This window comes from Oryzias melastigma, linkage group LG24 (assembly GCF_002922805.2).
Source record: "Oryzias melastigma strain HK-1 linkage group LG24, ASM292280v2, whole genome shotgun sequence".
Lineage (NCBI taxonomy): Eukaryota > Metazoa > Chordata > Actinopteri > Beloniformes > Adrianichthyidae > Oryzias > Oryzias melastigma.
In genome coordinates, this window is record NC_050535.1 from 11069831 (window position 1) to 11084428 (window position 14598).

At 36.2% G+C, this 14598-nt stretch overlaps 2 protein-coding genes across 2 annotated transcripts in view; both read right to left on the reverse strand.

Annotated features, from left to right (window-relative positions):
* The window catches only part of LOC112157817 (adhesion G protein-coupled receptor F4), an 8206-nt gene extending 1156 nt beyond the window's left edge, over positions 1-7050 (reverse strand). Inside the window, exons 1-13 of the mRNA XM_024290828.2 lie at positions 6802-7050; positions 6639-6697; positions 5120-5241; positions 4847-5044; positions 4037-4237; positions 3790-3909; positions 3507-3688; positions 3047-3211; positions 1580-2908; positions 1436-1477; positions 620-670; positions 444-501; positions 1-140 (exon numbers count right to left, since the gene is read on the reverse strand). Of these exons, the coding sequence (XP_024146596.1) occupies positions 79-140; positions 444-501; positions 620-670; positions 1436-1477; positions 1580-2908; positions 3047-3211; positions 3507-3688; positions 3790-3909; positions 4037-4237; positions 4847-5044; positions 5120-5241; positions 6639-6697; positions 6802-6870 (2658 nt within the window). The 5' untranslated portion in view covers positions 6871-7050 and the 3' untranslated portion in view covers positions 1-78. The remainder of the gene's footprint in view (positions 141-443; positions 502-619; positions 671-1435; positions 1478-1579; positions 2909-3046; positions 3212-3506; positions 3689-3789; positions 3910-4036; positions 4238-4846; positions 5045-5119; positions 5242-6638; positions 6698-6801) is intronic.
* On the reverse strand, positions 6879-13018 carry LOC112158162 (G8 domain-containing protein DDB_G0286311). Its single transcript, XM_024291388.2, has 7 exons — positions 12890-13018; positions 8818-8920; positions 8676-8727; positions 8450-8584; positions 8177-8353; positions 7081-7184; positions 6879-6884 (listed from the first exon to the last, which is right to left on the reverse strand). Exons 2-7 carry the CDS (start codon positions 8917-8919, stop codon positions 6879-6881), a joined length of 576 nt encoding a protein of 191 aa, XP_024147156.1. The 5' UTR covers position 8920; positions 12890-13018.
* Between the last annotated feature and the right edge of the window lie 1580 nt (positions 13019-14598).

Sequence of the window (14598 nt, forward strand, 5' to 3'; positions counted from 1 at the left end):
TACATGTCAGCAGTTTTCCTTGAAGCCTGATTTTTGCAGTGGAATATATTCACATTTAACAACTTTGTTAAATGTGTTTCAAGTGTTGCTAGAAGAGTTATTGGTGCCACTAGAAGAAATGTGGTAGCCATTTATAGCACCTGCAACAAAAGGACATTCTGTCAGAAATGGAAAAGTAAACATCAACATTTTTAGGTACAATTCCAATTTTCTGACTGAGTCATTTGTTAACACGTTTGTTATTTATAAAGCCTACGTTAAAATATAAATAATAATCTCAAATCTTTAAGTAATCTCAAAGTAAATAAATTTCAGATTTTCTGTTGGTAGATGTATGGCCACAAACCACTTTAACGTCTCGATTAAAACTTGATTAAAAGTAAATATACAGATTAATATGATAAAAGACGTGCTCAATCATAATTTTTCCACAGTCCACAAACCTCTTCTTGCTCTCCAGTTCCTGAAAATTCCGGTGGAGGATGATGCACCACTGGTACTCTAAAAGACAACGAATGAGAAAAACGTTATAGAAAGAGTAAACTACCAGAAACAAAGAAAAAATGAAAGTACTCAACAACTAATAGATAAAACAAACATGAACAGTATTGTTTCTTACCCTTGTTCCAGTGAAGATGCTTTTTGATGTCTTCACTAAATCTGATCGAACCTAAAAAGTATATTTTAAAAATTAATACATGGCTGTAAAAACATAAAATATAAAATGAAAGTAATTAAACACAAGTAGATCGTACTCTGAGACCGAAATATCAGTTTAACAAGAACTTCAATTGCCAAAAAGAACATTCAGTAATCATTTATTTAAAAAAATAAAATAAAAATCATGAGTTGAATAATTGAAATTATAGTTGATTAAAGTCTGTTCATGTAACCGGGGAAAGGTTTTGAGTCAAAAACATTTATATTTTCACATATGTGTTTCAAATCTGCAACATTAGTATTTTAGTACTAGCAAAAGAAAAACCACGTAATTATGCGAGATAAAGATATTATGGAAAATTTTGGATGTGATAAGCATAAGGTTCTGCAGCGTAACTAAATAAAGTACATTACTGCTCAATTGAAGCACCAAAGCTAGATAACAAAACAAACATCTTTGAAAAGTTTCTTTGCTCCCTCCCCAACCCTTCTCTGCTTGAGTGAACAACTGTCCTATGCAATGAGGAGGCCACAAATAAAATTGTATATAGTGGATTTACAATTTTGAAATATCATTTTTAATGCCAGTTCTATCATTTATTTGTTTTATTTAAAATCTATACATCCTACTGTAATAGGTTGTAAAATATCAAGGGAACAATTGATACATTTAGCTTGATCAAGTCAAGACAACTCTCTTCCATTGACTCTGTCATAGTGTTCGTCAAATTAATCCACTTAACAATCTTGAGTTGACATTCTCTGGCATACATACCTTTTTGTCCAATAGTGTTCCAAACACCAAAATGAAAAAACCCTAGAGGGACAAGCAGATAAAAATATTTTGCCATCCTTATTAAAATTAAATACTTAATTGTAAAAATATTCACATCAGTGCCAAACGCTACTAAATGTTTACCTGCAATGAATTGAAGAATGCAAACGAGTAGTGAATTCCTAGATTTTTTGGGTCCACCAAAAGTCCGATTCCTAAGCCCCAAGTTAATCCAAACATCGGCGTGAGCACAGCCACACTCTTGGCAATAACAAATAGAATGTGTTTATCGCCAGCTTGTGCAGATTGTGCTCTGCTTCTAAAAATTTTGCACAGCACCACAATCAAGATAATGAAGTTAATAAGGACAATGGCCAGTGCAGGAATCACAAACGCCAGCAGAGCTCTGGAATTGTCCCAGTTCAGCCAGCAGCCCTGGATGTATTTTTTAGGTCCAGCAGTTGAAGCAATGGTTATGGATGCAATGATGAGAGGTGCACCGTATCCCAGAGCAAACCCAATCCCCATCAAAGCCATGTCTGATAAACCACTACCAAACACACTCATTGTGCGGAAGAGCAGCAGCAGAGCAGAGTCTAACATCCAGAAGAACATGGCGAGGTAGAAAAAGTGGTTGAAGAAGGTCACTGCGGTGCAAAGTGGGCCCATATCACCACCACTATCTACAGTTGCTGCCATAATGATAAACCAAATGTTTGCAATCAGGAGAGACAAGGCAACGTTTACAATGCAAACATGCCGCAGGAGAGATGTGCCGTTCTTCATGACTTCCCTCCACACAATGGCTTCAATGATCAGACAGATAATCAAGGAAACCATGGAAATGGTGACTCCAGCATAAGTGATAAAGTCTAGAGCAGGATCTTTGGGAGCAAACGGTGACATGAGGACAGAGAATGAGGTGAGATGGTTGCAGCTGCAGCGGACAGTACTATTCTCATCACTTACAAAGAAGCATCCCTCATCATCCCATCCTCCAAGTCCATCAAAAAGAGCAAAGTTCCAGAAAGCACATACAGGATTCCCTAATGTATCATTGAAAACGTCAAACGTCAGAGAAATATTGTTGACCTTAACATTGGTCTGAATGAGGGCAATCTTGCCATTGATGGTTTTGCTTAAATCATTTTCATTCAAGTATCTTGGACGAAGAACATTATCTAAAGAAGAAAATGTTATAACAGTTAAAGGAGTTTTTCCAGGAACTTTTATGTCCACCACCACAGAGGAGTCAAAGTCACCACTGAAAGAATCTGTGAAAACAGTTTTGTTGAAAAGAATCAAAGGCGTGGCGATGCTAAAAGAGTCTCCTTGAACTATTTTGGTTATTTTTTCAAGAGATTCCAACAATAATGAACTTCTGCTTAGGTTTTGGGTGTCATTTTTGTTAATAAATTGCCATGAGTCCTTTGCTTCATCCCCAGTGAGAACATCTGTGGTTAACAAGACATTCTAAAACAAGAAAAAAAGAGAAGGAAATATTTATATATTGTTTATAAAATGAAAATAATACTTGCATATAAGACAAAAAGAAATTTAAATGCAACGATTTCATAGAATCTGTAATTCACAGCTCAGTTATACACCTACCTCCATTAAAGTTTTGTTAAAAAATAATGGTGTAGAAGCTACATTTCCCAAAATATTAACAATGGCACTAATGGTGGCAGACGAGCCAGATATTTCCTTTGAGGAGGTGAGAGCGACTCCTTTCAGTTTGTCCAAGAATTCTGGCAAGGTTCCATCGTTTAAACCCTAAAACATAAGAATAAATGGTTATAGGATTTCTTTTTGGTTCATTAAAAACATTATTTCAATACATTCTTGACAAGAAGGTGCTATATTCAACTCATCTCAGCACGTCAGAAGTTAGTTTGACAAAGTCTGTTGGCTTTCTTGTTCACAAACATGACTTCATTGATCTTCTGAACAAACATCTAAAAAAAGTCTTATTTTGAAATGCCATAAAAGAAAATATCCATATCACATAAAGTGTGTCTTGTTAAAATAAAAGTTTACGAAAATGTTAAAATGTGTTTTTATGGCTTACCCCAGACTGATCAAGTAGATCTTGAACAGCTTTTAGGACACAGTTGTCTTGGATGTTTCCAAATATTTTGTTTTCCATGCACCTAGCTGTTATTTCTCCCACTTTGTTTGGATCACAGGGTGCTTTTGCAATAAACCCAACGTATCCATCACCAAATTTAGGATCCCCTTTACAATCAAATTCTATAAAAAAATGCCTTTTGATCAATACACATTTATTGAATTAGAAATAAATAGAAATTATTGATTTTATCCCCCCCCCCACCACCACCACACACACAAACCTTGCGTTGTGTATTTCAGAGTAATCACTCTTTCAATTTCAGGGTCTGACTCCAGATGGCAGGTGATTTTGATTTCAGAGCTTCCACAGTTGTTAGGAGACGGTAACTGGTAGGTAATCTCTGAAATGTATCAAGACACAACAATATTACAATCCATTGCTGGGATGCTGCAATCACTTAGATGCAAGGAAAGTCACATATAGAATCACATTACTGCATAATGATGCTCTGTGTGTTTTCAATTAACCTTTTGCAGGGTCAGTACCAAAATCCTTAAAGTTGACCTTGTAAGGATCTTGAACAGAGCACGTAAGTGTTGCAGCGTTTCCACATTGCAATAATTTTTCAATTGGACTCACAGTAATCCGAGGATACCCATTACTGACCACTATGTCTCCTCTCTGGCGGAAAGTTTTTTTTCCAGCTGTCAGTGTACATTCAGCTTTTACTGTAACAAAAAGCAATTACCTTTTTCTTTCTATCACAAAAATACAAATGTTGAACAACAAAGAAACAACTTTGATACATCATAGCATCTCATTCATGTACTGGAATGTTGTTTCTCTACATAAAGACAGTAGGGGTTTAAGTCAATAAGTTATATAGGTAGATACAGTATAAATACACCATGTGAGCTAGTAATGCAGCAAAAAACAACAATATGTAACTTAAACTTTGTGAGGCGTGTTGTTATTAAGCATCTCATTCTCTGCTACATCATCATTACTATTGATGTTAAATTTCAATTTTAATCACTCCAATCTATATATATAGATCTATATATATAGATTGGAGGAGTGATTAAAATTGAAATTCATGATATTCATTCATTCATCCATCCGTTCGCTTTTTCCCTTTCGGGGTCACGGGGGTGCTGGAGCTTAACCCGGCTACTGATGGGCGAAGGCAGGATATACCCTGGACAGGTCTCCAGTCTATATGTATATATATATATATATATATATATATATATATATAAAAGAAAGAATCAAAATCTATGATAGTGAAAGTAAGTAATAATAGTTGTGATTTATAAGGTGCACAACTGATTTCATACCTGTACCAGCTTGAGTAAATGTGGATACAGTCAACTGTTTGGCAGTAATTATGTGTGTTGAATTGCTTGTAATTATTTTATCATTGAGTTTCCACCCGGTCACCAAATCTTCACCAAAAGCCAATTCAGATGGTATAGGGCCGCAGTCAATGGTCACTGTCCTTCCAACATATGCATTAGCGTTTATTGGAACGTCACCTTTACAAAGGAAATGACAGTGATTTATCAAGCTTAAATACAAAGTTGAGCTGCTACAAATCTGTAGTCACTTACTGTCAAAAGTCATTGAATATTTCGTAGACAGATCACTAAATACCCCACTTTTTATTTTCTGCACTGTGTCATCTGAAATACTTGAAGCACTGACAGTGTAGCTGGCAATGGTGCTTCCAGAACTGAAACACACAAGAAAATCGTTATAAAAATGAAAGCTATGAACAGCATTATATGGCCCTCACAATTCAGTCACTCGCCATGTCTATGGTCATGCTTCACCAAAGTGCTCCCACGCCCTGTATTGGCCTTCAATGCCATTTTTATGATGTAGTATAATGGTACTTTTTTTTAATGAGGTCAAGGAAAAAAAAAAATTTAGTATTGCAGAGAGTCTCTGTATCAAGTTTGGTAATTGTAGGCAAACATTTAAGTAGGCGTTTCACAGAGAAACTACTAAATGCCCAAGTTTTACATCTGGTACTAGAGAACTGACAGTGTAGTTTACAGTGATAATTATAAAGCTGCAACACAAAATAAATATTAAAAAAGTGAAGCCACCTGAAATAATCGTAGTAGAAGATCATGTATAGAGCGAGATGATCTACTGAGTGTGCTTTCATTATTATTTATAATATTTTCAAGAGCTTGTTTGCTCATAATTTTCGAAATCCGTGCAGCAATTTGCATATTGCCTGCATGTAAATATCCTGGATTAACATCAGTCTTTATTCTGTTTGGATGTGACTGGAAATATGAATTTATGTGATTTTTACATGGTTTCTCAGGACTGTTCGGTGCACGGAGTGGCATTTCCGCATTCAAATGCCACCTCCGCAAGCTCATTATACGGTAGATCAGATGTATACAGGGTGGAAATACAAAAATTTGTTTTGTAGCCGAATAAAGAGATTTTAACACAAGCAATAGGATTACATGCACAATCTCTTCTTTTGCAACTTAGAAAAACTAGTTAGCAACTAGATTTTCCAAATCTTTTGTTTTCAATGTATTATAACCTCAAGCGAATGCCATGCACCAAATAAAAGTGGTTTGGGGTCAGAGAACCACACCGAATTGTATTAATAAGCCTTGACGATTATGAGGCAAAGTTAATTTTTGAGAAAATTGATTCATGGTCCGGAAAATACTGTAATTTTTATTTTATATTGTTTTGATATTTGCAACAGCACACCTTTCTCTGCGCTTTTGTGTATTGATTTTATCTTTTAAAATGTTTAAACATTTTAAGTTCATTCCTGCCATAATTACTATTCATAAGTTTATAGTTTTGGATCCTCAAATTAGTCTTTGTAAAGGAAAGCCGCTCATGCACAGCTATTAGAAAAAACAAAAATGGGGAGAAGTTTATTAACCATGGAAACTTTCTGTGAGAACAGAACACTCAGAAATATTTCACCTGTTTCAACATAAATCAACATGTTCTCTCTGCGTCTTTACTTTTTACTTCACTCCAGCCTTCAGTCAGACCAGAAATGTAGGTTTTATGAAAGTTGTTTGATGTTATTTTCAGTAGAAAAGTGATTTAGAAATAAACACAATAACAATCAAAACTCACCTGAAGTTAAGGGTAAATAATGAACAAGGTGGGTTGTTTGCATCACACGTTTTATTAATCTGTCAGACAAAATTTAATTAGCAGCTGAAACAACATAATGTAGCATTTATATATTAAAATACGTGAAGCACTAAATGACAGGAAGAAGATAAAATGTACTTACGGCTCCAGACACATCTATGTACACTTGATTGCTTTGGTCGTTGTACGCTTTATCAAAAGCTAAGTCCATCGTAAAACTCAAGACTTTTTGTGCAGAGAGCACAGCGGGTGTGGTTGTTGTGGTTGTTGTGGTTGTTGTGGTGGTTGTGGTTGTTGTGGTTGTTGATGTGGTTGTTGTGGTTGTTGATGTGGTTGTCGCTGTTGGTGCCGCTGTTGGTGCCGCTGTTGGTGCTGTTGTTGGTGCTGTTGTTGGTGCTGTTGTTGGTGCTGCTGTTGGTGCTGTTGTTGGTGCTGCTGTTGGTGCTGCTGTTGGTGCTGCTGTTGGTGCTGTTGTTGGTGCTGCTGTTGGTGCTGCTGTTGGTGCTGTTGTTGGTGTTGAAATTGCTAAAAAAAAAAATACTACATAAGGAATACCTTAAAAACCAAATTTTAAGAATAAGAATGAGCAGTCTTTGAAAAGTCTTGTGACAATGTATCTGTAATGAGTTGCAATGGATCACGTTCCTCCACATCTTCTAGTACCTGACATTGCTCTCATTCATAGCCTAATTGTATAAAAGTATGTCTGTAGCTTTGCAGACACTCCAACCATGTATTCAAATGTGTACAAGCTTTTGTGTTATCAATCACAGTAAAACATTTTGAGGATCTCAAAGATTTTGCAACATCCTAACCAGCTCACACCCCACCATACGCACACCCACACACTCATATGTATATACATATTCATATATAGCTGTGGGAAGAACGTTTGGTGTGTCTGTCAGTGTAGGGCTCAGACCATGGAGGCTCTACTAGAAGACAGTCTGACAATCTCTGACACCAGCATGCTTTTGCATTTGCAACCAAAAATCAGGAAGTTATGTCATATTTTATTTTAAAAACAATTTAACTGCTGATTACTGGTTGGTATTGTAAAGACTAAATAACTGCCTTTTATTGTAAACCTAACAGATGGAGTTACTGACGATTTGGTGAGGCAGTGCAAATGTCAACAGACAAAACTATGTAGTTTTCAAGAATTTCATAATTTTTCATGCTTTTTGGTGAAAAGATTATAAAATTGGAGATAAAAACAATTTAGTTTTGTTCAGTCTAGACAAAATACTAAAACCGGCTTTTGAGCTTAATGTGTCAGAGCAATGATTTGGCAGCTGGTTGGTTTAAACATTACACGTTTGCCGATTTTTTGCTCGCAAATGGCCCATATCCAACCGTAACGGCGGTTGTGACCAAGCCATGTCTTTTGCTTATGACATCTGGTCCTATCACTACAGTTCAGAGTATTTACTTCACTATAGAAATAAAAATGTACATAACCTATGAACTCCCATACGTCATAATTTCTTGCGTTCTGTCTTAGCCTGTTAGCCTACCTGTTGAAGTCATGTAAAGCTGGCAGTATTCATCATTTTTGGGGCGACCTTTAATGCATCCACACGTGTTTCCTGTGATGGGTCCATCACAGGCTCCATAACTCACACACGTGTTATAAGACCAGGCATAGTTTTCCTGACACGTACACTGGTACTCTGTCTGGTTAGATGTACACTCTGCAGAAAAACCAACAGCAAGAAACATTAATGATCAGCAGAGAAAAACCTGAACCAACAAAAGAATAAAACTCAAACAGGATGAATATGTTTTACCTGTTGTTGTTTCACTGCTGATTATTTCACTTGAGCTATTAATTAAACTCAAATTGAGACTTTTTAGGAACTCTTGGAGTGTGTTGATGTCAGAGAAGCCTACAGTCACTTCAAATGTAAGCTCTTTGTTAGGGGCTATATTTAAAACAGACAGAAGTCATACATGTCTCAGTTCACTTCTTCTGTAGGTAAAAAAAAAATCAGGATTATGAGTTATTGGACTCACCTTCTCTTCTTGCTCTTTCATTTTGATGCCGTGTGTTTGAATTCCACTGGTCCTGAGAAATAAATATATACGCTAAACTGTGCTGTCAACAATTCCAAAACTACAATATAGCAGTGTCTAAGGTTATAATTCACATTTTTACCTTAACAAGTGACGTTAAAGACTGACGGTATTCCTGATTCTGTAGACGGTAGCATACAAGCAGAAAAACCACAGCCAAGCAGGCTGCTTTTGTAAAAGTCATCCTAAGAAGAAAGTAATGCAATCATAAATTAATTAATAACACAATATAAACATTAATATATGATATTTAGAAAGTTAATAATCTAGGTAACATAAAAATATATACAGCATAAATACATAACTTTATTCATAGTTTTGTGAACAAGGAAGTTACATGAAAATTTCCCGTCACCTTAAACAAACCAATTTCCTGGTATGTATTTCATGACTGGAATTTAAAAAACCTGGCAAGTGAAATAGTATAATGATTCAACAAGAGTATAAGCCAACCTGTTTGTTCTGCAGTCTACACCCACAGAAGTGGCTGAAAAAGCTTTTCTTGCTATTCTACAAACACAATAAAACTTTGACTCCAAAACACAGACAAACAGAATAGTTTTGAGTGAAAAGAATGTATGATGTTCTGAATGTCCAACAAAAAAATGTTAAAACGTGTAAAACAAAATAATTTACGAGTAGATAAATTCATACTATTTCCATTTGTGTGTTTTTGTCAAAATGTACTTTCTATAGTAAATGCTTTCACACTGAATGTCATCCTGAAATATTTACCTTAGGTAAAGTGTAAACCTTGTGAACTTCCTTTAGCCTTAAGCTAAATCTGTGCTAACCGTGCAATCGCATGTTTCAGGGCAGACTTTAATAGATTAATAACAAAATTGACGAAATATTAATGAAAAAAAATCTGTTCTTTGTTTCTTTTAAACCAGCAATTATGTGGTTGAAAGCTAATAAATAAAAGTCCATTGCTAGTGCAGTAACGCTGAACGGACCAACCTCTATGATGTACGAGTCCTTGGCTAACAATAGATATATTATATAAAACTCTTGTATGTAAGGAATGCACACAATTTCCAACAGGTTTCTTGGGCAGTGTATAGGATTTTGGAGGTTTGAAAAAATGAAAGCTTGCTTGTGTGCATGTGTCTAACCTACTCCCCCCTTGCTTACCCTTACACGTTAAGTGTTCGCTATGACCTGTAACCTGCAGCATGACTGTAAAAAAGTATATATACATGAAAACTTTCTCTTCACGAGCTTACCGAATTGCCTCTAATTTTGATATTTACTGGGGGCCATCTGTGTGCCGCGTACAGGCTTCCCCATCTCAACCCTGTAAGGGGAGTTGTCACTAAAGCCTAAAGCAACTTTAGCAGGAGACTTGAAAAACATCACATGCAGAACAAGTATCAGCTTCTAGAATCTCCTGACATTCTAGTCTCACGAAATGTATAGGTTTAGATTTATACTTAAAATGAAGTACAATTCAATAATGATGTGCACATGCCTTACAGAAGGACAATATACACCACGTGTCAAAGTGAAGGCCCGCAGATCCGGCCTTACGAGTAATTAAACCCAACCCTCCAGATCATTTTATTTAATTGTAATTAATGGCTCATGTTATGTTGCAATAATTTCGAACTTGTATAATTTTGACATTTTTATGATGAGTAAATATTGAAATTTCTTTAAAGTTTAAGTTGATTTTATTCTTGAATAATATTCCTGCCTTTTTATGATTCATATTTATGTTAAGTTTTAAAAAATGGCTTTCTGCTAGCTTTTTTGGATTATTTTGTCCTTTACTAAGATGTTTTTTTTTTTTTTAAGTTCAGCTAATATTTCAGCTACATACTATCTGTTTTGGCAAATTTAGTTTTTTTTTTCTTTATTTGGTACATTTTTGAGTTTAGCAAAATTTCACCTAAAAGTTGTTTTGGCTAAATTAGGCTTTTTTTTCCTTTTTTTTTTTTTTTTTTTTTGGTCAATTTTGGAGTTCTGCAAAAAATCTGCTGAATGCTAACTGTTTTCAGTTTTGCAGGCTATTTTGAAGTTTAGCTATTTTTTCAGCCACATGCTAGCTGTTTTGACAAACCAAGGTTTGTTTCTTTTAGTTTTCCAGGCTATTTTGGCATTTAGCTATTATTTTGACTGGCTTTTATCTTAATTGTTTTCAGCTATCAGCTTTTTTTAGCTATTAATTTCAGCATCTTCAGTGATCAGCTCTAGCATCTTCAGTGGGCAAATTCAGTTTACAGCATTTACACCAGGATTATCAAAGGTAATGCTATATATCTAGCTAATTATTATGTTAAAAAGTTTTGGTTTTAAAGTTTAAAAGAAATAGTGTTCAATAAATGTTTATCCTGTTCGGCCCGCGACCTAAGGTGTGTTTGGCCCCTTGTGTGGTTGAGTTTGACATCCCTGATCTACAGTTTCTTTAGCATGACACCTGATGGATGGGAAAAATCCTCTTCTTTTCCTTTTGGCTTTTCCTTTGAGAAAATCAGCTAACTTTGTCTTCTCCATCTGTTGTTGGAACACCAGATACCTTCAAGTCGTTGTTCTCTGCATCCATAAACCTCGTCTTCCTCCAGACCTCTCTGTACTTCTCTATCAGCACCCTCAAACCAAATATTGTATCTGCATTACTCCGTCTTTCGATGAAACCACACTCCTGCTCACAAATGTTCACTTTTGCTCTGAGTCTTGCTTCGACTGCTCTCTCCCATAGCTTCACTGTATGGTTCATCAGCTTCATTCTTCTGCAGTTGCCACAACTCTGCACATCTCCCTTATTCTTAAAAACGGCCACCATCACACTATCCAATTTCTCAGGTATATGATTCTGTTGTACAACCCAGTCAAAAACTTCACTGCTACCCCTCCTAGACACTTCTATACATCCACAGGTATATCATCAGGACCAAGTGCCTTTCCACTCTTCATGCCTCCAGAGGCCCCCAAAGGCCTCCATCCTTACTAATCTTTGATACTTTTTACTCCCAAACAGTCATCTCTTCTATTCATTGTTCTGTCATTTTAATCACCCTAACCTGCTGCATGTCCTTCCCATCTCAATCTTTCTGTTTTGCTAATCTGTACAGGTCAGTCTCTCCCTCTTTACTACCCAACCTAGCAGACAAGTCTCATAAACCCCCTGTTTGGCATTTGACACCTCTACTTTCACTTTACATTTCATCTCCCTGGGGGCAGAAAACTGATCTTAAAAGAATAATAACAAATCCATGATTGTTTTGTCACCAAACGCACTGATCACTAAGCATCTGTGACCCTATAGAAATCCTGCAATGGCAGCCGTCCAAATACAATTGTAACAACCATTATGTCAACTGAAAGGACAAGAAAAACGGGATGTGAATATGTAATCTGATAATTACATCATAAAAAGTCAACTTTTAAGATTTTTACCATTGAAGCAAAACAAACCAAAACTATAAACTGAGATTAAAACAAATTAACATTTCTTTGCATTTCGTGTTTTCTGTTAGTGAAATTGTAAGAAGTTCAACATATTTTAAACTCTGATGTAGACACGCATTAACACATATTTTTTGCACTTTATTGTATTATTTTTTTACCCAACCTAACCATGATCCTATGGATAATAAAACCTGATTATCTATATCTAAGATAGTTATCATCTCTCAACTTTCCTATTTTTACATCCTTCAAAAAGGAAGAAACATACTGGTATGAAAATATATGTTGTGAAACAAATCTCTGAATCAGATAGCTCTTCATTTTAGACGAAACAATATGTTATTGCTTAGTTTAAACAAACAAAACAAAAATCACAGTCAAAAATTTCCTACAGTTAATGCAGTCCATTTTAGTTACAATATTACACAACTCTCCTATTCACCAAAAAAAAGAACTCGCAACAAAGTCAGCTTTGTTATGATTTCATACTCTAGCACCTTTTTAAATATATATCCTTTAATGTTCAAATAATAAAATGAATGTAAAAACTTGAATAAGATGCTATTGCTTTTCTGTCCGTCTCCTTCACATATTTAGTTTACCAAATTACCTCTTCACATTTCCCATTAAGCAACATTAACAATCCTGTTTATGGGTTTCATGATGTACTAGATTTCATGTACAGTTGTGTGAAAATCCATTTCAGTTAAAAATGAAATAACAAATGTACAAGAGGAACGTACCTTTTGTTCTGGTGTGTATGAGACTCATCAGGATGGCAGTAATGATTTACTGCGCTCGTCTCACATCGGAGCACAGCAGTCTCACGTCAGCTTCCTTAAATGTTTTCTTAGACATAACACTTGTTCAGCAGGTTTAGTGACAAGATATGGGGCGGCTGTGGTGCAGCGGTAGGGCGGTCAACTCCTGATAGGAAGATTGCAGGTTCGACTCCTGTGTTGAAGTGTCTTTGGGTAAGACGCCTAACCCCGATTTGCCTCTGGTGGAAGGTTGCCACCAGTGTTATGTAGCGAAGCCACCACCAGTGTGTGAATGTGTGTGTGAATGGGTCTGTGACTGAAGCGCTTTGGGCCCTCAAAGGAGGGTAGAAAGTGCTATACAAGTATTTACCATTTTTTAAACACACAGTTTTGAAGAACTGTCAGCGCAAAGTTTAGTTATCCTGCAAGTGTTAGATACAGTAGTACTTGTACTAGTACAGTACTTGACACACCATTGTGCTAGATTGTGAAATTAAAGCTAAGAGTTACCTTTGTTTTCAAAACACAAAAGGGAAAATCAATCAACTATAACTTCTTGAAATATTTTGTAACTGCTGGGACTGATTATCTCTAGATTTAAAAAACAAGTTCATTGAAGAGAATCACCAAAGGAATGAACTAAATGTAGATTCCAAACCACATGGATCAGGTAAATTCTTTTATTGCAACATAAATTCTAGTCTTTCTTTTCTAATAATTACTGGCATTAATATTAAGGGAACCATTTACAACACAATAGACCCTTTTACTCCCTTTGAGGCTCTTCTACCTGTTGGGGTGTCGATATTTGGTTTTCCTCATGCTGGACGTCCTGTGAGACCAATGGTGGACTACTTTAAGTTTAGTGTGGGCACATTCTGGGTGCTTTTAGGATGGTGATGGGGGAGTCCAGGACTCTCTGGTGGTGATGGCCCTCTCGCTAGTGTGGTCTTTAAGTGGTCTTTGGACTGGACCTTGAGCATTCGTGGGCCAAATCTCTGCCAGGAACCTTTCTTCTAGATCTAGTTCCTGGGTTTGATTGTATATTTGTGTTAGTAATTAGCAGCAGAACATTGTGCCTTGTTGTTCCATGTTGTAATAAAGGGTGATTGAGGTGCAGAGGGCTCGGTTCTCGCCCGCATGTGTCAAAGTGTCCTTGGGCAAAGCACTGAACCCCACATTGCTCCTGATGGTCATAGGTTGGCGCCAGTGTTCGGAGCTGCCATCAGTGTGTGAATGTGTTTGTGAATGGTACTGTAACTGTACAGCACCTTGGGTTTTTCAGGAAAATAGAAGAAAGTACTGCATAATTATACACCATATGGAGAGAAGAACTCAGTGTTTCTGTCAAATGGAGGTGCATTTAGTCAAAGTTACTTGCAATTCTGACAAATTCTGTATAAAGGAGGAATACTAGGCTTATATTTCTACCTAAATTAAGTGAACACAATAGTGGAATTAAATGAAAGCCGGCTTACCAGCACTAATAAAATAAATTAATTCTACTTAAAGGTGCAGCTTTGACAACTATTAGTGCAGCGTGGTAACTTTGAAATGTTCCTACATAAGGAAAAGGGCATTCAACACTTCTGCACTGTATATACGAGGCACACATTTGAAAATGATAAAATGATTTTAGTTCTGTTTAGTCTTCACAGAATGCTTTGACTGGGGTAGAGAGCCATTCAGCG

Coding starts and splice junctions, on each gene's coding strand:
- LOC112158162 (XM_024291388.2), bottom strand. CDS start 8,919: ATGACTTTTACAAAAGCAGCCTGCTTGGCTGTGGTTTTTCTGCTTGTA. Junction 8,585..8,675: donor TGAAAGAGCAAGAAGAGAAG/GTGAGTCCAATA, acceptor TTTTAAATATAG/CCCCTAACAAAGAGCTTACA. Junction 7,185..8,176: donor GCTTTACATGACTTCAACAG/GTAGGCTAACAG, acceptor TTTTTTTTTTAG/CAATTTCAACACCAACAACA.